At 39.2% G+C, this 24097-nt stretch overlaps 1 protein-coding gene across 1 annotated transcript in view; it reads right to left on the bottom strand.

Annotated features, from left to right (window-relative positions):
* LOC150040617 (amine oxidase [flavin-containing] A) overlaps positions 1–21874 on the bottom strand; it is a 61952-nt gene extending 40078 nt beyond the window's left edge. Inside the window, exons 1-2 of the mRNA XM_090326899.1 lie at positions 20528–21874; positions 611–705 (exon numbers count right to left, since the gene is read on the bottom strand). Coding sequence (XP_090183025.1) covers positions 611–705; positions 20528–21656 — 1224 coding nt within the window. The 5' untranslated portion in view covers positions 21657–21874. The remainder of the gene's footprint in view (positions 1–610; positions 706–20527) is intronic.
* Positions 21875–24097: the final 2223 nt, after the last annotated feature.

Raw genomic sequence — 24097 nt, 5'->3', positions numbered from 1 at the left:
CAAAATTTAAATTTAGAGAAAAATGTAAACCTTTCCTATAAAATGTAAAAATTCTCTCTTAAAAATCAAATTTTCAGTGACTTACTTTAGACTGTATGTGTTACTAGATTATTCTACGGGATAATTTTACTAAGAAACAACTTTTAGAACAATATATGATCCACCCTTAATAAAAATATTCATAATTTTTTAAAAAAACAGCTAAGGGTGTAGCTCAAGTGATATACTTCTTGCCTGTTTTAAATACAGCCAAACAGCATTGCTTACCCTTTATAGGTAACACTTTATTTAAAGCCTTGGATATACCAAACATACTTTCTTAAAGAAACTGAACATACTCTTAAGTTCTCAAATGGACAGCCCCACTTGCAGTTTTGAGCAAAGTTATATGTATTAAAATCATTTACTAGATTGGGAATGTGGCTTAGTGGAAGTGTTTGCCTAGCACACGTGAAGCCATGGGTTGGATTCCTCAGTACCACATAAACAGAAAAAGCTGGAAGTGGCGCTGTGGCTGAAGTGGTAGAGTGCTAGCCTTGAGCAAAAATAGCTCAAGGACAGTGCCCAAGCCCTGAGTTCAAGCCCTAGAACTGGCAAAAAAATCACTTACCCTCACAGTATATGTTCTTCCTCCAACTCTATCCCGGGCTTCCAAAACCAAAACATTAATATCATATTCAGATAAGAGTTTAGCAGCAGCCAGCCCTAATGGGAATACAAAAATTAGAAATATTAACATGTATATTCCAGATATCCAAGATTTGACCAAATCTATCTATAAAATAAATGCAGAGCATTGCACATAATCCATTGATTTTGAAGGTTTTTCTAATAAAAAATCCAACTGCCTGTAATCCTGGCAACTCAGGAGACTGAGATCTGAGGATCAAAGTTCAAAGCCAGCCCAGGCGCTAAAGAACATGAGACACTTATCTCCAATTAATCACTAGAAAATGGGAAGTGGGGCTGTGGCTCAAGGGGTACAGCGGAAGCCTTGAGCTGAAGAGTTCAGGGACAATGCCCAGGCCCAGCTGTAGGGTGGTAGCCTTGAGCTGAAGAGCTCAGGGACAGCCCAGGTCCAGAGTTTAGAGCCCCGTGACTGACAGGAAAAAAAAAAAAGAAAAAAAAGTCTGACTACAGTGATTCACCATTATAAGGGATACTAAAAGTCTTATATTTCAGTTTGTTTACACAAAATTACTATTAAAATATGTATCTTGTTTTCTGGAGATAAATCATATTTAGAGAATTTTATGACCTCTTCTCACATAACTCCTCGTGGTACAAACAGGACTAGGGATATAGCTTAATGGTAGAGTGTTTGTATAGCAAGCACTGCAAAAAATAATAATAATGCTAATTATATAAAGAGAAGCAAATGTTTACCTGCAAATTCTTACTTCTTTCACCAGTTCCTATATATCTATGCATTCTCCTCCACTTAAAATTCTCATATTATTACATCCTATGATTTATATCTATCTAAAGGATATGCTTCTTATAAATTGTTCTCCTCACTACATTGTAAGTTACCAAAAGGTAGGAACCATGTTTCATACAAATACTACCTAGATACATGTCCAATTGGTTGAGGAAAGGAACTATTACCAGTAATGTTAAAACTTGGTAATTTGGCAGTCCAATTTAAATGATTTGTATCCTAAAGACAAAGAACTGCAAAAACTGTTTCAATTATTTACTTAGTGCTAGCGCTAGTGCTTAGTGCCCTGAGATTTTATGTGTAGGAAGAAGCAAGTGAATAAATCAAGCTGGTATTACTGAGAAGTGAGATTTTTGGTTGGGTAAAAAGAAATGCAAATATGCCAGACTCCAAAGGCTAATGCCTGTAATTCTTGCTACTAAGGAGGCTGAGATGTAAGGATCGAGGTTCAAAGCCAATCCTGAACAAGGAAGTCCATGAGACTCTTATCTCCAATTAAATACAAAAGAAGTGGAGTAGGGGCTAAAGTGACAGAACCCTAGCCTTGAGCAAAAAAGCTCAGGGACAGCACTTGGGCCCTGACTTCAAGTCCCAGAACCTATATACAAACAAAGCTGCAAATATAAAAACAATAAAGCTGGGCATGACGGCTCACACCTGTAATCCCAGCTACTCAGGAGGGTGAGATCTGAGGATCACAGTTCAAAGCCAGACTGGGCAGCAAAGTCCTTGAGACTCTTATCTCCAGTTAATCACCAGAAAATTGGAAGCGGCCTTGTGGCTCAAGGGTAGGGTGGGTAGCCTTCAGCTGAAGAGCTCAGGGGCAATGCCCAGGTCCAGAGTTCAAGCCCCACTACCACCACCAACAACAACAAAAAAACCCCAATGAGATGAAGAAAAGCCCTGTGGTTCTAAATATAATTGGAACTATTAGTCTTATAATTTGAAAAGTAAATTTAAGAAAATGCACTTGAGTCACCCTCTGTATCCATGGGTTCTGCATTCTCAGATTCAATCAACTATAGGCCAAAGAGTATTTTCAAATATAGACTCTGAAAAACATATCTGTACTTAATATGTAAAATTTTTTCTTGTTATTATTCCTTAAATAATATAACTATTTACATATTATTTACATTGTATTAGGTATTATTAATCATCTAAACATGATTTCAATAAACTATATGGGCTGCATAGCTTCTATGCAAATGCTATACCATTTTATATAAGAATTTGAACATCCACAGATTTTGGTTTCCTAGAACCAATCACAGATACTAAGGAATGACCATATATACAAAACATATTTCTTCTAAGTTGCTGACTAAATGGGTGCTAATGTTTCAGTTTGCTTGTTTATTGTGAACAAGACACTGATGAGAAATTTTCATCACTGAAAGGTTAGAAAAATAGGTCATAAATAAAATACAGGCAAACAATATATGTACAAAAAAGCTTTTTTCATGGGGCCGGGAGTTTGGCCTAGTGGTTAAAGTGCTTGCCTAGCATGCATGAAGACCCGGGTTCGATTCCTTGGTACCACATATAGAAAAAAAAAGCCAGAAGTCGTGCTGAGGCTCAAGTGGTAGAGCTCTAGCCTTGAGAAAGTCCAAGGACAGTGCTCAGGCCCTGAGCTCAAGCCCAGGACTGGTAAAAAAAAAAAAAAAAGCTTTTTTCATGCAGTTATCGCTGTGGATTTGAATAGAAAAAACTAAAGGTGATACCTATTTGAAGAGGTAAATCTTAGGTTATACTCTAATTCTGTTTTGTACTTCGTGTACCATTATGCATAATAATTTGCTCTTGTCACTACAAACTCTAATGATCAATTGTAGAAATTGTATCTCAACAATCAAACTCAAAAATTAGTTCAGGGCTTATCTATAATCTTTGAAAGTACTTAACATTTGTAAATAAATAGTATAAAATTGTTAGAAAAGATTCGTAAGTTTGGGAGCAGGGTGAGTAGCCTAGTGTTGGAGTGCTCGCCTAGCATGCATGAAGCTCTAAGTTCGATTCCTTGGTACCACGTATTCAGAAAATGCTGGAAGTGGTGATGTGGCTCTAGTGGCAGAACACTAGCCTTAAGCAAAAAATGCCCGAGAACAGTGCCCAGGCCCTGAGTTCAAAGCCCCAGGACTGGCAAAAAAAAATATTCCTAAGTATGAAGGAAAGTCATCAAATAAAATGGGACTGCTATAAAAGTTTATTTTATAGCCCATCCTAAAATAGCAGCCAATGGGAAGCTGGGAAAGTATTGTAAGTTTGAGGCAATCATGAACTACATAAAGAGACCTCATCACAAAAATAGAACTTAAAAATTTCATAGTTAAGGAAGTGGTGCTCTGACTCAAAGTGGTAGAATACTAGCCTTGGGCAGAAGTGCTCAGAGAAAGTGCCTGGACTATGGGTTCAAGCCCTATTACCAATCCTCCCCAAAATAAAATAGCAGAAACTATCTTAAAAATATTTCACAAAGCCAGGTGCGGTGGCTCCTGCCTGTAATTCTAGCTATTCAGGAGGCTAAGTTCAAAGCCAGCCCTGGCACAAAAAGTCGGTGAGACTCTTATCTCCAATTAATCACTAGAAAATGGAAAGTGGGGCTGTGTCTTAAGGGGTAGAGTGGTAGCCTTGAGCTGAAGAGCTCAGGGACAATGCCCAGGCCCAGAGTTGAAGCCCCATGACCCACAAAAAAAAACAACACAAACAAACAAACAAAAAAAACAATGTGAGACTCTTATCTCCAATTAACCACTAGGAAAGCAGTAGTGGTGCTGTGGCTCAAGGGGTAGCGCGGTAGCCTTGAGCTGAAGAAGATCTCCGGGAGAATGCCCAGGCAGAGTCTAAGCCCCATGACTGACAAAAAAAAATTCAGTCACATCTTACAATTTTTGCATTTCTTGTGTAAACAATTTCATATTAACCCTTTTATTACATCTTGTTCCAAGTAATATAGCTTGCTAAGCCCAAACTAAGAACATTGTACATCATAATTCTTCCTTTCTTTCATTTTCTGTAATTTAATGAGCATATAGAATCAAGAGTAAAAAGCCTGATGTCCCACTCCCCCAAGATAAGGAAAGAGACTGATACAGATATGCTAGTAAATCATTAACTAACAGGTAGTAGGGAGCAGCTGTTCTGAAACATTTGTATTTCCATGATATATACACATTGCCAACTCAGAGTACCAGTGTGATTTCAAGCAAAACATAATTATTGTGTTGGAGTTTAAAGCTTTTGGTTGGAGGGAGTGTTGGAAACAAAACCTTGTCTATGTATTAAATATATTAAATCCACAAATATGTATGATATTTATTGGGATATTAAAACATAGGGGGCCATCCTGAAAAGGGTTCTATTAGATTATACTTTTTTAGGTCATACTTTTTAAAAATTGCCATAAGTCTATGATTCTTCTCTTTGTGTTTTTGGAGAGAGAACACTGGTCCACTCAGAACTCTTCTCTCAAGCCATAAGGAGGGAAAAAAAACAGGATCCTCCAAGTGTCCACTAGTTTTCTTCTGTCGTTTTTTAAAGTTATTGTAAAGGTGATGTATAGAGGGGTTACAGTTACAAAAGTAAGGAAATGAGTACATTTCTTCTTGAACAGTGTTATCCTGTTCCTTTTTTTCCCCACTTTCCCTCCCCTGAACACCCCCACCCATCAAGTTGTAAAGATCATTTCTAACATAGTGTCTTATGAGTATTGTTGTTGCATTGATTCACTCTTTGCCCTTTGTCTCACCATTTTGTTATTTTCCTTCCCTTCCTCAAGTCAGAGAAACTTATATACTAGACAAAGTGTAATAAAAATTTTTTAAAGTGATAGTGGGAGATAAACTATAGAGAAAAAGTGAAATACAAAAGAAATAACTGAAAACAGTACACTTCAAAAAACCCTCTTGTTTCCGTAGCTTGGAGTTCATAACAGCAATGACAGCAAAAAAGTCCAGGGAAGCTACATTCAGTTATCTAATGTTGTAAATAAGGATCACTTTGAAAATGCAAATAATTTGGAAACAGGAAAATGGTGGCTCATGGGCCACACAAATCCTTAAATTGTGGTGCTATATTTTAAATAACAATAATGAGTTTAAAATAGTATGTCTCTTCTCTTGCTGTCTCTCTCTTCAAACATCTGATTTATAGAAACCAAGATGGAATTATTTTGAGAGAGAGAGAGAAAGAGAGAGAGAGAGAGAGAGAGAGAGACAGAGAGTGTGTGTGTGTGTGTGTGTGTGTGTGTGTGTGTGTGTGTTTATTTTGCTTTTTATGTTTCTTTTAAAGCAAGTCTACTAAAAGCACATTTCACTTGACAGCCCTGGTCATTAAATGAGGAAAGTCTGGGTGGAGAATGTATGCAGCTAGCAGTGGTGTTGTCATGGCAACCTCAAACCAAGCTCCAGCTTCTGAAAGCCACTGCTCTTGCATACTACATTTCCCTAGATTTTTCAGTGTTTCCAAGATCCTGGAATGCCTAGCATTCACAGAGAAAAGATAAAGGATCCAGTTCTAATCATATAGCACACCTTGGGATTTAGTAATATCTACAAGGAAAGTGACTCTGAAGGTCACCTTTATCCTAATGCTCACAATTTTTCTTCAATCCTTAAACTCTTTTATGCTATACTATGTAATGATCATTCATCTGTAAATTCAGATTTGTTTCCCCCTCCCCGTTTCTTTCTCCATCTATTTTTAAAGACAGGATATTGCTTTGTATCCTAGGCTGGTTTCAAATTCACAGTCCTGTCTTGGACTCCACCATGCTTGGCTCTTCCCTGGTCCTGAATTAACTAACTCAGTACTTTTTTTTCAAAAAATGTAGATAAGTACTTCTTCAAGATTTATCAGGGCTGTTCAGTAAAATAAACAGGTGATCAAATTCAAAATGTACTACTCCCTATAATGATGGCATATAAAAGGTGCTAATGACCTATACGCTCTTGCCTAAAATCATATCTTCTTAGTTGGCTGAAATCTGAGGATCCCAGTTTGAAGTAACTCAGGGCAGAAGTATCCCTTTGGCTCCACTCCAGTAAGCCAGCAAAAACCAGAAGTAGAAGTGTGGCTTCAGTGATAAAGTGTTACCCTTGAGTAAAAAAGTCAAGAAAGAGCTAGAGACCCAGAGTTTAAGCCCCAGTACAGAAAACAATAACAACAGGTGCTAATGGAAGCACTTAAGCAAGTTTGCCTACAGAGATTTGGGAAGGCTTCCAGTACTTTTGGAGTGGCTAGCTTGGACAGTATGTTTAATGGTAAAATTATAGGCGCATTTAAGTGATAAATGGGGTAGTAATTCCCACCATTACCAACTTTAACATTACACAGTAAGCACTAGCCAACTATTTACTTTTATACCTTCATAAGTAAAGGTTTATTTAGAAAATAAACCCTAGCTTAATTCATTCCTTTATCCAGTCAGTCAGTAAATAATTTTGAGCTCCTACTAGGTCGCAAGCACATTCACGGATGTGATACAAAGGTATATGAAGCTTAATTTAAAAAAAAAATGCTAGTTTCTGTAAGGCAAACAGAGTATAGAGGAAAAAATGAAGGAGCTGGGAGCTGGTGACTCATGTCTATATCCCTTGCTACTCAGGATACTAAGGCTGTAACTTGAGGATCATGGTTTGAAGCCAGCCTAGCCAGGAGGTTCTTATTTACAATTACCCAGCAAAAAAGCCAGAAATGGGGTTGTGGCTCAAGTAGTAGAGTGCTAGCCTTGAGCACAATGTCTTAGGGACAGAGTAAAGTTCCTCAATTCAAGCTCCAGAACTGGCACCCCCAAAAAAGTAAATAAAAAGGAAACAAAGAAAGATGGAAGCAGGGAGATTCCAAATCCCTGCATAAGACATTTTGTTGTTTAGACATTAGCAGAAGACCACAATGGCGTGAATGAGGTGATTGTTGTTACAATGGGTGGAAAGTTGTCATATCTAGAACATATCTTGAGGCTAAGTTAACAAGACTTATCATTTTAATGGCCAATGTATACAACAAAAAGAGTTGTATGTTATAGGCATGACTCATTAGTAGAGCACCAGCCTAGCAAGTGTAGGGCTCTAAGTTTCAATCTTAGTACCATGGGGGAAAGGGAGGAGGGTAGGGAGAATCAGGAATGGCTATAGGATTGTTTCTGCTTGAATAAACGAGTCAATTATAGTGTCAATTACTAAGCTGGAAATAGCCAGAACTATGGGGAAGCAGCAAATGCCTCTTTTAAAGCTACACACGTTCTATGAACTTTCCTTTTATACAGGTCTCACTATGTATTCCAGACTGACCTTGAATTTGCTATGTTTCCCAGCCTGGCTTGGAAATTTTGGCCCCCTGCCTCTGCCTCCCAGGTGCTGGGATTACACATTGTGTGCTATCACACTCAGCCTGTTATGAACTTCTTGATAACAAAATTACATTAAACATCTTTGCTTTTCTATAATAGAATACACTACATTGTGGGTGTCCAAATGCTTGTTGCAACAAATGGAAAAATCACATACTAAGAAAAGAATGCCTTGATCTTATGCCCATATGAGGGCATAGGGAAGTTTCTATTTCTACTGGTTGTCTTTGCTTTTACAAGGATAGGGTGTTTTATAAGGATAGGGTGTTAGGTCATTTTAATTTTGGCAGATTCTAAGTGTTAGTAGAACACTTTCAGGTTTTTAAACCAGTACCATGCTTGTTGGCAGAAGAAAACAATATTACTATTAGCAACAAACTTGTTCCTGATATATACAAACATTACTATGTATATGTATATCTGTATATCTTTCTGTCTATATCTATATTCATTTGTACTTTTTGCTTCCTTTCAGAGAAATAATTCACTGCTTTTGAGAAGGCCAAATCTTATGATCTCTTCAAGCTCTCTAAACAAAAACAAGGCTATCTCAAAGGATAAACAGAAAAAGCTAACAATTAACTTTAAATTGCCCGAATTCAACAGACTGGTTGTCTAGACAGTCCTAATCTGTTTATTTTTCAGCAATTGTCTTCACTTTAGATAAATAGATATCACCTAACTTAGGGAATTTAATTACCTCTTAATTCATTATTTGCCCAATTCTTTCAATGAAACTTAAAATACATCACTGGCATTGAACAGAGTCATCCTCAGATTGTGCATAATAGGTTATGCCATTGTTCTTAACACGTTTTATGGGACATTAATCCTTGAGAAGGAGCCCTAAGGGAAAAGCATTAATGTTCATAGAAGTTGGGATACCTTATATTTTTTAATCTTTCTGGGAGAAATTCCCAGAGAACACTGGCATATTAAAAATCTTAAGAAGTTCTGTGGCAAAAAAAGACATGTTAAATTCTCAATTCCTCTAACCTTATCATTCTTTCTCATAAAGTACACTTAAAATCTATTTGGACTACATGCCAGTGGTTCATGTCTGTTATCCTACCTGTTTAAAAGGCTGATATTTGGAGGATTGAAGTTAGAAGTCAGCTTGGGCAGAAAAATCCATGAGGCACTGTCCCCAAAATAATAGGCAAAAAGCTGGGCTGGAGGTGTGGTTCAAGTGATAGTGTACCAGCTGAGCAAACAAGCTCTCAGTTCAAACTCCCATAGCACCAAACACACAAGTGAACAATAACATCAAAAAATCCATAGACTTTGGAATGCTGGTTTCATCTCAAAAGGATTGCTCAATTGTTACAATAAAAACTCCCACAAGCTGGGCTTGGCAGTGCATGCCTGTAATCTTAGCTACTCAGGAAGCTGAGATCTAAGAATCACAGTTCAAAGCCAGCCTGGGCAATAAACACCGTGAGACTCTTATCTCCAATTAATCACTAGGAAACAGAAAGTGGGGCTGTCTCTCAAGCCTTGAGCTAAAGAGCTCAGGGACAGCACCCAGGCCCAGAGTTCAAGCCCCACGACTGACACACACAAAAAAAGAAAAACTCCCACAGACAGGCTCCTCAGCAAACAATGCCTAAAGCAGAAGTCAAAAATATGGCTTTGGTGTCTCCATGGCTTATATTCTGCCACTTGCCACCCATGAATTGTGTGTAGTACATTACATAATACCCCCTTTAAGTTAATTCTTTATTATTTAATAAGATCCCTAGACAACAGAATTCTTACATAACTGCGTATTCAGACTCTTGGACTGAACATTCCAAGGACACTCAAAGGATAGTCAAACATCAGCTTATACTAAAGTTTTTAAGGCACTATTCCCAAAACAGAAAAAAAAAACATAGCAAAACCTACAGATTTTACTTGAAGCACATAGTAAGCATTCAATAGACAAATATTGAATGAATGCATGTAAATCCACAAGAAAAGGGTTTTTAATTTAAGTCACAGCTCACACTTACCTCATTTGATTTTGAAATGGTCATTTTAAAGGTCATCTCCATTACATTTCAGAATTTATCCAAAACATAAAATCCATGGCACTTCAGTACAGCATGTCTTTCACCATCAAATAATTTCCCTGCCATTTTTTCCACGTAGAATTAACTACTCCCTTCTCTGTGCCCCAGTGGACCTCTGAACCAACCTTGAGTATATATTGTATATCCCTTATCCAAAATACTTTGGACCAGAGTAATTCCCAATTTTGTATATTTTTGGATTTGTCATGTTTGCATATATACAATAGGATAATCTTGCTGGGCGCTAGTGGCTCAAGCCTCTAATCCTAACTACTCAGGAGGCTGAGAACTGAGTATCACAGTTTGAAGCCAGTCCCAGCAGGAAAGTCCATGAGATACTTATTTCCCATTAGACACACACACATACAAAAAAAAAACCTGGAAATGGGGCTTTGGTTCAAAGTTGTATAGCACTAGCCTTGAGAAAGCTCAAGCAGCACTCAGGCCCTGAGTTCAAGCCCCATGACTGGCCAAAATAATTTAAAAAAAAATTAAGAAAGGTATCTAGGGCATGAGACCCAAAGCTAAATACAAAACTCATTTATGTTTATACATATCTTATATACACTTGCGAAGTGGAGCTGTGGCTCAAGTGATAGAACTTTAGCCCTGAGCACAAAGCTGAGGGACAGCATCTAGAATCAAAGTCTAAACTCCAGGCCAGGCAAAAAAAATCTTCTTTTTATATACATATACATATATATATGTATATATTAGACAGCCTTAAATGCTTTTATGTTTTTTGTGCATGTGGGTTTTTTTTTAAGTCTCATTTTAAGTGTCATTTTAAGTCTCATGTGGAAATTTCCACTTGTAACATCAGGTCAAGATGATATTTTTCTCCCGATTTTGAGTTTGGGATATCCAGACTAGAGGTACTCAATCTGTATCAACAGCATTTCAGGCTTATGGCTGGACACCCTGCCATACAGACAGGTCCTATGTCTCTCATAAGTCACTGTTCAGACAAGTGGACTAACATATAAACTAGAAAATACCCAGTGACAAAAACTTCCTTCTTCTATGTGGACTGAATTTTGTCTAATGCCTTCAATGGTCAATGATCTTGATAAGCTATTACAAATGCATATTAAATCATAAATGTATATTTAATATTAGCAGCTTCACTTCAATATGAAAAATCTCTAAATATCAATAGTGGAAAACTATTAACGTAATCAGATTACCATAGCCTTCTTTTCATTGCCTTCACTCATGATTTCTCTTCCAATTTTTCTTTTCACGTTAAGTTCACCATTTTCTTTATCAGACTTAAAACACAAAATGTAAGTTTTTAGCTTAAATGATTTGACTATTTTTGTCATTATCTATTTAAAAATTGATAATACTAACAATTTAGTGATCTAATAAATCTTTACTATTTTTTAAACTGCATCGGTGAATTCTCAATCATCTGCCCAAATTACAAGGACAATGACAGTGAAGAGGTTTCCACAATACTGGATGTTAGTCTGGTGCAGGGGATGAAAGTTCATGTGAACAAAAACGTATTTTTTCAGTGTTTTTAGATATCTGGTTTTTATTTTTTCAATGAAGTTCCAGTCACATTCATGAGGTAGTAAGTACATTACTTCTTGCACATTGTTTCGCCTTCCCATGATTTTCTCCCACTTTCTCTCCTTCCATTCCCCCAAAATACATATTTTTTCAGTGAAAAGGTCAAATAGCTTTCATCAGATTTTCAAAAGGATATATGGCCCAATATTAGATTAAAATTATTAAATTTCTACATATGACTTTAAATTTGCTATTTTAACAGTATGCTTGTCACTTAAATGTAAATATACCTAATAAAATGCTTCATATTGTTAATTTAAACATTCACAGAGCAAAAACAGTCCAGCACTGGGAATTTGGCCTAGTGGTAGAGTGCTTGCCTAGCATGCACGAAGACCTAGGTTCAATTCCTCAGTACTACATGCATAGAAAAAGACGGAAATGGTACTGTGGCTCAAGTGGTAGGCTCTAGCATTGAGAAAGCTCAAGGACAGTGCTCAAGCCCTGAGTTCAAGCCCCAGGATTGGCAAAAAAACGAACAGTCCATGTACTATAGTCTCATGTATAACCTATTGTCAAGCAATAGTTAGTAGGTTTATTGTCAAGCTTCAAAGTAAGCAATAGTGAAAGTTATTGTAGAACTATGGATAAACTGTAGTGAAAGTTCAATGAAGTGGGTAATAAAAACATACTATCCTAAAAGTCAATATTTTACGAGTCCAGGATAAAATTTTGTTATTAAACTTTTCCTGGCATTTGGTAATTTGCTTACAGCTCTAAGTTTCTGTATCTGTCTCTTTGAACTCTTATGGAAAGACATTCTGTGATTGGACATAGTTAATATGTAATTAACTCTCAAAGCTTATCATTTAGTTTTTAAGTCATTATTGATAATCTTACCTATTCAATCAATTAAATATTATTAATAAGTGGAGCTTTACTTTGGCTTAGCAACTAGAAGAGGCTTTTAAATAAAGACTCAGAAAACCCATAAGGAAGTTGTAAATGAGAACCTGAGAAGAGACAAAGGTGCTGATTTCATCTAGTGGAGGATGTCAGTTTGAAAGATAATGCAAACCAGTTCCAGAATAAAGCATAGAAGAAAACAAGTTGAGGAGCGGGTCTGAAAAATAAATCTGAAGATAAAGACCTTCATGAAACAAACTGCTAAAAGAAGAAATCAGAATACATATCACATATAGTTAAATCCAACCTTTTATATGACAAAACCACACCTCAATGACTATGTTTTCCTCGTATACAACACTAGATAATATAGCGGAGAGGGAGTTGGGGGATGGAAATAGGGACAAAAACATGAGAAAGGGTATCAATGTGTGAGAAGTAATGCACCTTCTATCTGGCAAATATAACTGTTACCCCTCTATTAATTACAATTCAAAAAATAAAATAAAATTTAAAAAGAATATAGCAGCAAACAGATCACTGGAAGGGAAAAACAAATTGCAAGCAATATGTGTGTGTGTGTGTGTGTGTGTGTGTGTGTGTGTGTGTGTATATATATATAAAATATTGAGGAGGAGAATGTAGTCAAAATATGTAATGTATATCCTATGAAATCAAAGTAACTGAGAAGGAGGGGTTAGCTTGGAAAGGATAAGGGAGATTGATGAAAGGGGTAACATGCATTGTACTTATAAACTTATTTGTTGAATTGATTACTTCTTTGTATAACTACTTAAAATAATTTTTAAAATTAATTAAATTAATTTTAAGATACTTGCATATATTATCTGTTGCAATAAAAGGTAACACCAGTGACTTGTGTCTATAGTATTCTGGAGGATGAGACTGAGATCTGGAGGGTCACAGTTTCAAGCCAACTAGGATAGAAAAGTCCATGAAACACCATTTCCAAAATATGGCTAGAGGCTCAGCTCAAGAGTTAGAGTGTAAGCCATGATTAATCAGCCCAAATGAGACCTCCAACCCAAATTCCTGAGTTCATGCTGCAATACCAGCACATACAAATAGGGCAGAATAATCTCTCTAATCAACTTTTCTGAACTGAAAATAATAACTGAACTCTATTACCAAGAAATCTGTCCATCTCATACATGCAAGTATATTCCTTAGGCAAGTACTTACTTCATGACAGAATTTTCTAAAGTACAGAGCTGAGCATTTTTGCAAGTCAAGAATGATATAAAACCATATGTGATATACATTGTGAATGTGATATACATTTACAATACAAACTCAGTTGTATTGGTATACCAATACCAATCTGGATATACCTATATCTAAACACTGCAAAATTGTTCATATGTTAAAGTATATGTCTATCTAACCTACAATTGCATAGAGTACATTAATCAAGAGCTTCTACCATTATTTTTCTCCAGTATTGGTCTCTGTGATTCACAGAATTATACAACACTTAGACCTAGCCTTAAAACCCCTTTCTGACATTATGTGAACATTATGTATACTTTCAAATCAATCAGGATTGAGTACATGCTCAAATTCCCCATTCAATGTCAGATCCATCTGAAAGCTCATTTAACAATAAAGTTTTGTTTTTTTAATCAGAACTCAAATAAATGCAATTCTTATATTCTTTAATCATCATTTTAAAAATATGTATGCAGTCAAGTAAAAGTAATCAAGTTTATTCTTAATAAAAATATGGAAAGCTGAGGCAAAGAAGTATTCTAAGAGGCAGAAAATTAACTTTCATCCTCAGTGAACCTCAGAGTAGCTAAATAAATAAGACAACAAAAATAACTGTCATTAATGTTAAATGGAAACTTTTCTGTATCACTGCAAAACCACACAGTATGTGCTGCCAAGTTCTAGGTTAAATATCTAAATGTTCCTTGCAGAAATGACTCTTATGTGATACATTTCAGTAAAAAAATGGAAATTAGGGCAGTTTGTACCCTCAGTTGTAGCCATTCTTGCAAAACTGTTTTTTTCTCAGATGCTGAGAAATATTCAACCTCCACTGACCTCTGGGTAACTAGGGCTTTCAACTCTCTTAGTGCAATGGAACAGGGCTCAAGGACAAAAATACGGGGGTGGGGGGGCAGATTTCTACTGCTCAGACTATTTAGATCTTCCTAAATGGCACTGAAATTTAATTACAAAAGCCAGTGCTATGACTAAGGTATTTTCACTGTGGTAACCATCACAGTTCCTACAGACATAGCACAATGACTTATCTCAGTAGCTAGCAGCTTCACCTACTCAATGGGGACAGGAAGCAACTATTTTTCTCCCCCTGGCACTTCTAACATGAGCTTAAGTAAGTACTTCTTATGTCTAGCTCACACTCTCATAATTCTATATTTGTTCTCCTCTGGTTTCTATTGTTGGGTTAAAATCCTATCACTTCTCTCAAGGTCCCAGTACTCTAATCTCATTCAGAACATTAATGATTATCAAACTATATTCATGTTAATTATTTTCCCACTTGATTACTGCTTTCAAGAGGATGAAGGCATCTTACAGGGTGTTACTCATCTTTATATCTCCCTTTCTTGTGATCTAGCTACTACCTAGCATATAGTAGAGGTTTTAAAAAGTCTGCAAAAGTCCAGGAACCAGGGCTACCTCTACTAATAATGAGTTTCTCAGACGGATAAAACAATCCTCTACTCCAAATGTGTTTAGAGCTACAGTAAGAGTAAGGAGAGATACTGTCAGGAGGATTAAAATCTTGGGTGATTGGACTACAATGCCCTTTAAAATCCTTTTGATCCAAACACTCTGAAATTCCAAACACATTAATGTTCCAAGAAGGTGGGAGTTTTTTTCTCTGTTCCTTATTTCTTTCTCTAAAGATAGCCATGTGAGTAAGGCTCAGGTAACGGCAGATAATAAAACTCCCATCACTGGTTTTCTGTAAGTTGTTCTATTTGTAGTGACTCTTGAGTAAAACCTAGCATTTAAATGCAATGGCTGGACCAACGTCCATAAAAATCTAATTTAAAAACAAGGGGCAAAAATAACCATAAATTTTTAAGTAAAGATTACAAACGCTACAAAACAGAGAAAACAATGAAAGCCACAATGAAGAAGAAAACAAACTTCACTCAGGCATTATAAGATAGATAAGCAGAAAGAAACAATTCCATACAATGATGAAACCAAAGAGGGCATGAGGGTACAAAATCAACATAGTGTAGCATCAGAACAAGAGGCAGTGTGACTAAAGCTACAGTCCATATAGGGGAAAAGTGGGTAATCTAGTTTTTCAACAAAACAGGAACAGATAATTAGGTGTAAGGAGAGGGGATGGCTTGACAATCTGATAAGAGGAGACCACAATGCCTTGAGGATAGAAGAGACCTGATGAAAGAATTATTTAAGGTAAACCAAATCCGGGAGAATATTGTAAACAGGATGGATGTGAAGGGAAAACCCCTTCTGCAGAATATGCTCACTGGTCACTGCATAGATATTATAATCAGGTAGGCTTCAGGGTTCTGTTCTGAGGATGGGGGGCAGAAGAGTGGTACTAGGGAGTCAGAAAAGGAATTAACCCAAGATAAGAGCTAAAGACTCTGCTAAAAGGTACAATCTTGGCCAGGAGTTTGGCCTAGTGGTAGACTGCTCACCTAGCATGCTTGAAACCCTAGATTCAATTCCTTGGTACCACATACACAGAAAAAAAAAGCCAGAAGTGGCGCTGTGGCTCAAGTGGCAGAGTGCTAGCCTTGAGCAAAATAAAGTCCAAGAACAGTGCTCAGGCCCTGAGTTCAAGCCCCAGGACTGGCAAAAATAAATAAATAAATAAATAAATAATAAAAGGTACAAGAGGAGTAGAAATGTTTAAAGTTGTTAGATCACCAGCACATTAAAAAAAAATTAAGGGATGATGTGTGGAAGATGAAAGAAAATGATGTTTCACAAATGATGGAATGGATGGTCATAGCAATAAAACAAAGAACTGAGGAAGAGAAGCTGGAGTGAACAGCATGGTAGCTTCAGGATATGTTGAATAATATCCATGAGCAGATAAAGTTTTAGGCAGGCGTGTGGAGGAAAAGGATTCAAAATAGAGATTTAAGAGATTTCTACAGATAATGAAACACTGAAGCCCTAGGATGAGAAAGGATGAGAGTGGACAAGAACCCTAAAGTGATGAGCAACAGAAAAATGAGGTCATTTCAAAACTAGATGTCCACAAGGCTATAAGCTCAGGTCAGGCATTAATGACTCATACCTATAATTGTAGCCACTCAAAAAAACTGAGATCTGATGATTTAGGTTTGGAGCCAGTAACTACCAGGGGAGGAAAAAGGAACAGTGATAGAGTGAAAGAGTGCCTGCCATGAAGAAAAAAAGCCAAGCAACAGTGTTATGCCCAGAGTTCAAATTCCAGTAGGGTAGTGTAGGGAGGAGGGGGATGGGAGGGAGGAGGAAAGGAGAGGGGAGGAAACCATAAGCTAAATGAAAGGAATAAAAAAGGAACAATCAATGTGGGAATAAAAATTGAAGATCTAATAGTGTCAAAGAAAAAAAATATGGTTGATGATGGCTAAGGGCCACAAGATGTTAAAGCCACTAGTAATAGAGAAAAGAGGCTCTTTTTCAAAAACAATTCTACTTACTACCTGACTCATGTAACTGTAACACCTCTGTATATCACATTTACAATAACAATTTAAAAATAAATATATAGAAATATTGGGCTGGGAGCATAGCCTAGTGGTAGAGTGCTCGCCTCGCATGAACAAAGCCCTGGGTTCGATTCCTCAGTACCATATACATAGAAAAAGCTGGAAGTGGTGCTGTAGTTCAAGTGACACAGCGCTAGCCTTGAGCAAAATGTGTCCAAGGACAGTGCGCAGGTACAACTGGCAAAAAAACAAAAACAAAATAAAAATAAATATATATATATATTGAAAATTAATAAAAAGAAGCCACTAACAGAAGTGGATGTATGGCTCAAGTGGTAGGGCATCAACCTTGAACAGAAAAAGCCAAGTTCAATCCTCACTACTGTCTTGTGGTGCACGTGGGCACGCACGCACCAACACCAACAGACAAACAAAACACAAACCAGGCATTGTCTATAATAACATTAACAAATTAATTAGCATGGTTGCTGCCCCCCTCCACTGCTAACACAATATATAAAATCATTTAATTGGTTGTAGATAGAAAAATAAAATAGGTTAATGGTTATGTTTTTAAACAAAATAACAAAAAAGGAAATCTATCAAGATACTGTGACTCTTTGTGCAAAAAAAAGTCACGATTCTCTAAATATAAATAAAGTTTTGAGACATGATCTCACTAAGTAGCCCACGTTGATCTCAAACTCATGATTCTCCTGCCTCAGTTTCCTAAGGAATAAGATAATAGCTGTGCCCCACAATGCCTAGCATTGAATCTATTTTGAGTAATATCATTTAGAATATATACTCTTTCAAGAGTTATGTTGTAAGAATAGCACTATACATTCTAAGTATTGCCACTGAAGTGTGCAAGCCTGGCAAAACTTTTAGAAAATATCCAAAAGCATTTAAAACCAGCACTGAGACAATTAAGCTCCTCATAGAGTATAAACACAAAGAAAACATTTTTGTAAAGTTCACAAGTATGCCTTTCACTTATTTATGAAACACCCAGTCCACACAGAGGACCTAACATGAGGTAAACCTGAATCTACTCTTTAGTTACAAACTCTCTGGGAAGCTATCACAGACAGAAAACAATGTTTGGATATTATAATCACTCAGGTCTGAATAACAAAGATGACATTCAGAGGAAGCCAAGTGCTTTTTTTCAGTGTCATTGATGGACTGGAAGTTGGGTTTTGGAATAGGGGTGTGAACTATTATGCATGAAACACCCTCTATCCCCTTCAAATAAAAGTTAACAATTAAAAATAACTGTAGGGATGAGAGTTTGGCCTAGTAGTAGAGTGCTTGCCTAGCATGCACAAAGACCTGGGTTCACTTCCTCAGTACCACATATATAGAAAAGCTGGAAGTGGTGCTGTGGCTCAAAGTGGCAGAGGACTAGCCTTGAAAAAATCCCAAGAACAGTGCTCAGGCCTTGAGTTCAGGCCTGGCAAAAACAAAACAAAACAAAACAAAAACCTATGAATAGACACTAGTTTTTTGGGACCATACACAATTTGGATGCCATCCTTAGGAAAAATAAGACAGAAAGCCAAGAACTGGTGTCTCATGCCTATAATCCTAGCTACTCAGTAGGTTGAGATCTGAGAATCTACAGTTTGAAGTCAGCCCAGGCAAGAAAGTTTGAGATTCCTGTCAGCAATTAACTACCAAAAAGTCAGGAAGAAGAGTGGTAGCACACAAGCCTTGAGAAAAAAGATCCAGTATAACTCCCAGGCCCTGAAGTCTAGCCCCAGAACCTGCATGCATGCATGCATGTATGTGTGCATGCATGTGTGCATGTGTTCACACACAGATACACACATACACATGCAAAATTGTGAATAAAGCATGAGTTACTTTCTAAATCAGCTTCTGTTACTGACCAAGCATGAGAAGTCAGGCGTGTAAAAGGAGAAATTGCAGATAATGAGGCAGATGTAAAACAACAGACAAAACTCTATATAAGGAATATTGTAAAAGAAAAATATTGGAAAAGAAGAAAACTGAACTGCGGTGGAAGACATAAAAATCCTTATTAATTCACATTACACATTACATTATATTTATTGTCCAATGATCAATGATCATGTCACTTCTAGAAGAGCTGCCTGGTTACGATTATATTTAATGTCCAGTGATCAACAATCATGTCACTTGTAGAAGAGCCGCCTGGAAGGACTAGTTTTTTGGGTTTTGTTTTTGTTTTAATACATCAGGCCATTTCATTGTCACAAACATTTGCTGAGAAACAAGAAGAATGCTTCTTTTTCCTATTTTTCACTGGGATCTGTTTTTCTCTGAAACTCCAAAATACATGCATGTTTTTTGCTACCACTGGTTGGAATCCTCAAAGCAATAATTCATACCAATCTCTTATCTGGTGTTTAGGACTGTTTGCCCTGACCAAGCAAGACAAAACTATCTGTATCCCAAATTAATCTATAAACATGTTCAGAGTCTCCTCAAAAGGAACATTTAAAAAAAAAGGATTACTGTGAGAGTACCCTATTATCTTCCACCTTTCTAAATAAGATCCTGAAAGTACATCTCTGAAATTATTAACACTTCTTGAGGAAAGGGACAGATCAGTGTCCGTGTGGAGTTCTAGCTACAGCTGAAACACACATACAATTTCTAAATTTTAAACACTTCACCAATTATGACAATGTAAGTGGTATATATCAATCCTGATGAGACTTCCCAGGAGATACTGAAAAGGCTCATGTGCCCCTTATTTAGTCAGTTACAAACCCGAGCCAGGACCAGGGGACGTAGGTGGAGTTCTTAGTAAAAGGAGAACATAACAGGACACTCCCTGACTTGCCCTTAGCTCTGGCTTGATAAAGGGATCGCCTTTGGGCAATAAATGTCCTGTACTTTCCTTCAAGTTCTGAAAAAAAATAACAAAGGTTAGAAATACATGCTCACTCCTTTTGTCCATTTTTTAGCTACTTTTTTCTTCAGGATTAAGCCTTTTTGTTCTTCATTGACCCAATTTTCTAAGGAAAAGTGATTTAAAGAAGCACAGAACTGAAATGATCCTACTACCTCAGGACATTCAGACATTCACAGGCTGCCTCTGCAAGAGAAAGCGTGAACAATCAGGAAGGCAAAGCAGCTACCTCAGGAACTAGGAGGGTCTTAAGTGGCAGAAAATCGTTCAGCCTCTTCCTAGCTGAGTGTTTTATCACCGGAGAGTTACTCAAACTCTTCAGTTGCTTGATTTTTTTTATAAAACAGGGGTGGATTTGGTACCCACCTCCTGGGACTATTGAGGACTGAGAAAATACACACAAAGTGCTAAATGTAACTGCACAATAAGAACTAATTAACTATGTACCTTTAACAGCAGTAGCAATAGTAAAACTATTTTGCCTCCTTCTCCTAGTTCCACCAGTAAAACTGACCCAACCCTCCTTCCCATTTAGCAGAATCTGGGACCCCAGCCACTCTTACAATCTTGCATGGACCAATGAGATCCCCCCCAAACACTAAAAAGACACTGCAAGTTTCCCACTCCCGGTGAACCAGTCTCTCAAACCACTGGTTTAGGGTTCACACTAACCTGAAATACCGCCTCCAATCACGACTACGTCGAACATGTGGCCTGTAAGATTCGTCTTCTCCCGGTTCGCCATGCTTTGGTTAGGATGCTCCAGAGATGCGGGGATCCAAGTGCCGAATGTGAAGGTTGGAATGGACCTTTCTAGTGACTCTTGCTGGGAGTCTGGGGGCGGAGCCGATCTTTCCACCCTTACCCGGGGAGAGCCGGGCCCAGAGGGCGGAGCAGCCCCTTGTGCTGACACTAGGGGAGCGACTGAGGGCGGGGCTGATCTTTCTAGAGATACCCGGGAATAGCTTGCCCCTAAGAATGATGAGGGCTCTTCTACAGACAGTCGAGGGGAGTTAGTGGATACAAAGGGAAATTGTATTGAGCCCGGTGGGGAGCTTGCAGGTGAGGGTATAAAGTACCCTACTCCTGTTAGCGAATTGTTTGGTGTCGGAGGCCCTGGTACCGACAGTTGAGAAAGAAAATAGGGTGTAGAAGATACTGGTATGCTCATCCAAGGGTAGCTGGACAGATAGGGAGTGGTCTCTTGTGATGACACTCGGGGGGTATTACTGGGTGTAGGAGGTGTTGGTACCGACAATTGGGAAGAATCTGCAGATGCCTGAAATCCTGATGAAACCAATACCCAGGGATAGCTGGACCTTGAGGAGATAGTGGGATCCTGGCCCGACCCTTGTGGGGTGCTGGACACAGAGGAGGGGATGGACCCCTGGAACGTCCCTTGAGGAGTACTAATTATAGACGTCAAGGAGGACCCGTGTACCGAAAGTCGAGAGGACTCCAAAGGCTGGAGGGATTCCCCTCCTAATGACTGGAATATGCTAAGGTCAGGGTTGGAGGTATAAGTGGCAGGGTGGCTAAGACCGGGAGCGCTGAAGCTCCAGGTACCACTCTTTGCATCTGGGACAGCCACTTGCTCAGAACCGCTAGTTAAATGAGAGGGCACACTAGAGACCCAGGACGCAGTCAATCCCCTGCTGGACACGTTCGACTGGGTGTTGGAAAGTGGGTGCGAGGAGGTGTGCCACTGAGTCTGGGTGCTCCATTCAGAAGGATTAGTCGAGGTAGCACCCACGCTGGAGGCGGGAGGCGGGGCCGCTGAGAGGGCCACGGCTGAAGCCATGGATGGCACCAGAGGCTGCCGCGATGGCTGTGGCAGCTGCGGCGGCGTTGGAGCCGGTGATGGCGCCGGAACTGAGGCCAGAACTGGTGGCGACGCCACAGCTGGTGGGGGCGACGCCAGAGGCGATGAAGCCGGTGACTGCGCCGGACCTGAGGACGGGGCCCGCGCGGGGCTCGAGACCTTAGTAGTAGAACCCTGGGTTTTAGCCGCGGGTTCCCCCTCACGTCGCTTTCCGCGCCGGCCTCCGCCGCTGCCGCTACTGCCGCCGACGCTGATGCTGCTGCCGCCGCTGCCTCCACCACCACCGCCGCCGCCGCTGCCGCTGCCGCCGCCGCCGCCACCGCCGCCGCCGCCACTGCCGCCGCCGCGACCACCGCCGCCACGACCACCGCCACGACCGCCGCCTTCGCTAACGCTTACGCTGCCACTGCCTTCGCTTGAAGCTACCGGGAGCTTGGCACTCATGGTTCTTAAACTCGCGCCGCTACCTTTGACCCTCCCCTACCGACGCTTGCCTTAGGGCCCCAGCAGTTACCGTCCCGCACTCTGAGGCCCGGCCCAAACGCCCGGCCCACACAGAGGCGGGGAGATGAGGTGTTCATAGGATCTGGCTCCGCCTTCCCGCTTGTTGCTGGCACGCGCGCGTGCGGGGGCGCGCTCGCCAAGACGCGTCAATCTGTTAGCGGCAAGTGCGATTCTACTGCATGGGGGGAGCGATGATCAGGTGTTGGGGAAAGAGTAGGTGTGGATATGGTCGGTGGATTATTCACCAGATATTTTCATTATAATATTGTAATTTAAAGAGATACGGGCTTCAGCGTAATCAGGAGAAAGCAAGTAATGGAAGGAAGCGACCACATAGGGTTTAGCCGCAGTACCACCCTACCTTCACTTGGTCTGACCCTAGTGTGACGTCACCTGAGTGCGCAGCGGCGCATCACCCGAAGTGGGGGCTGGGCGGGGAAGTCGCTGTCACGTGGGAAGGGGAGAGGCTCTGCAGTTTTGGTTCCCGGGTTTTTCAAGCTGAGGTTCTTTGACCAATATGAACCGAGTATGCAAAACAATTCACTCCGCTTTTACATATGAACTGGGACTGTAATTTAAACATAAAAGCAAAGGATAGCCAAAGTGCCCAAATGGAAAAAAAAAACTTTCCCTTATCTTACTGAAGCAGTTTTATTTATTCTCACTTATACTTAGGCACCTAGCCTTCTGACTTTATCCCTTTTTTGTGTGTGCAGGTCCTGAGGCAACAGGACAGACTAGGGAAACTGAGGCATGGTAAATGGCAGCCAGGAATTCAAAAAACTTAAGCTTAAAGCAAAGATAGGAGATATTCGTTCATCTACTTCTTTAAGATTAAGGGGCCAAAGTCTTTTTTTCTTTTTCTTTTTTTTTTCTTTTGTCAGTTGTGAGGCTTGAACTCAGTGCCTGGGCCTTTCTGTGCTCTAGTCTAGCACTGTACCACTTGAGCCACAGCACCACGTCCAGCTTTTTCTGTGTATGTGGTACTGAAGAATGGAAACCAGGGCTTCATGCATACTAGGCAAGCACTCTACCACTAAGCCACATTCCCACTCCCCTCCAAGACATTTTAAGGGAAAATGAGCTGGGATACATTAGAGGAAATGAGATCTGGTGAAGGCAACTCAGAAACCAAAGCATTTAGCATAGCAGCACTATTTGCTTCTGAGGCAACCAGACAACTTCCTTATCTCAAGAATAAACATCTGTTTTATGGCAGGATGCACTCTTAACTTGAAGGAATGACCAAAACATCCAGGAATTCAGTGTTACACCACGAGTGATTAGAGTGAAGATAAAATGTATCATAGCATAACTTCAAAGTTAGACCCCCTTCCTTTATTATGTGAACACCTGGGATGGCAAAGAGCTGTGTGCCTCTCTCCCTTTGAGAGCACCCACCTCTGTTAGAGTATGCCCTTGCCTTTCTGTTTGTCCATCTGCTTGCCTGTTTGCTTACTTACTTAATAAAGCTCTAACCAAGTTTTCTTAGCTGTGATTGGAGTCCAGGACCCTAAGTGAAGACTTCATACTTTTAGAGGGAAACTTCATAAACCCTCACCTGCATTTGGTGACATCTCGTGCTTGGATTCAAGAACTGTCTACTGTTCCTGAGTGGTTTTGGTCAAGGTTAGTGATTTCCACTTGAGCCATAAGATTCACTTCTGGCTTTTGGGGAAGGTGGTTAATTGGAAATAATATTTTGGACTTTACTGCCCAGGCTGGCTTTAAGCCACAATCCTCAGATCTCAGTCTCCTGAGTAACTAGGATTATAGGTGTGAAACACAGGTGCCCAGCTCTTTATCCCTGTCTTAAAATTCCCTTGTACCTAAAATCCTAAAACTGGCTTGTTATTAATGAAACCCTTAAAATAGTTAAAATTATTATATTAACTCAAGAATAAATGATGAGAACC

This window comes from Megascapheus bottae, chromosome X (genome assembly GCF_031878675.1).
Source record: "Megascapheus bottae isolate mThoBot1 chromosome X, mThoBot2.hap1, whole genome shotgun sequence".
Lineage (NCBI taxonomy): Eukaryota > Metazoa > Chordata > Mammalia > Rodentia > Geomyidae > Megascapheus > Megascapheus bottae.
The sequence above is the reverse complement of the archived record's forward strand: the minus strand, read 5'-3'. Positions and strand labels throughout refer to the sequence as shown.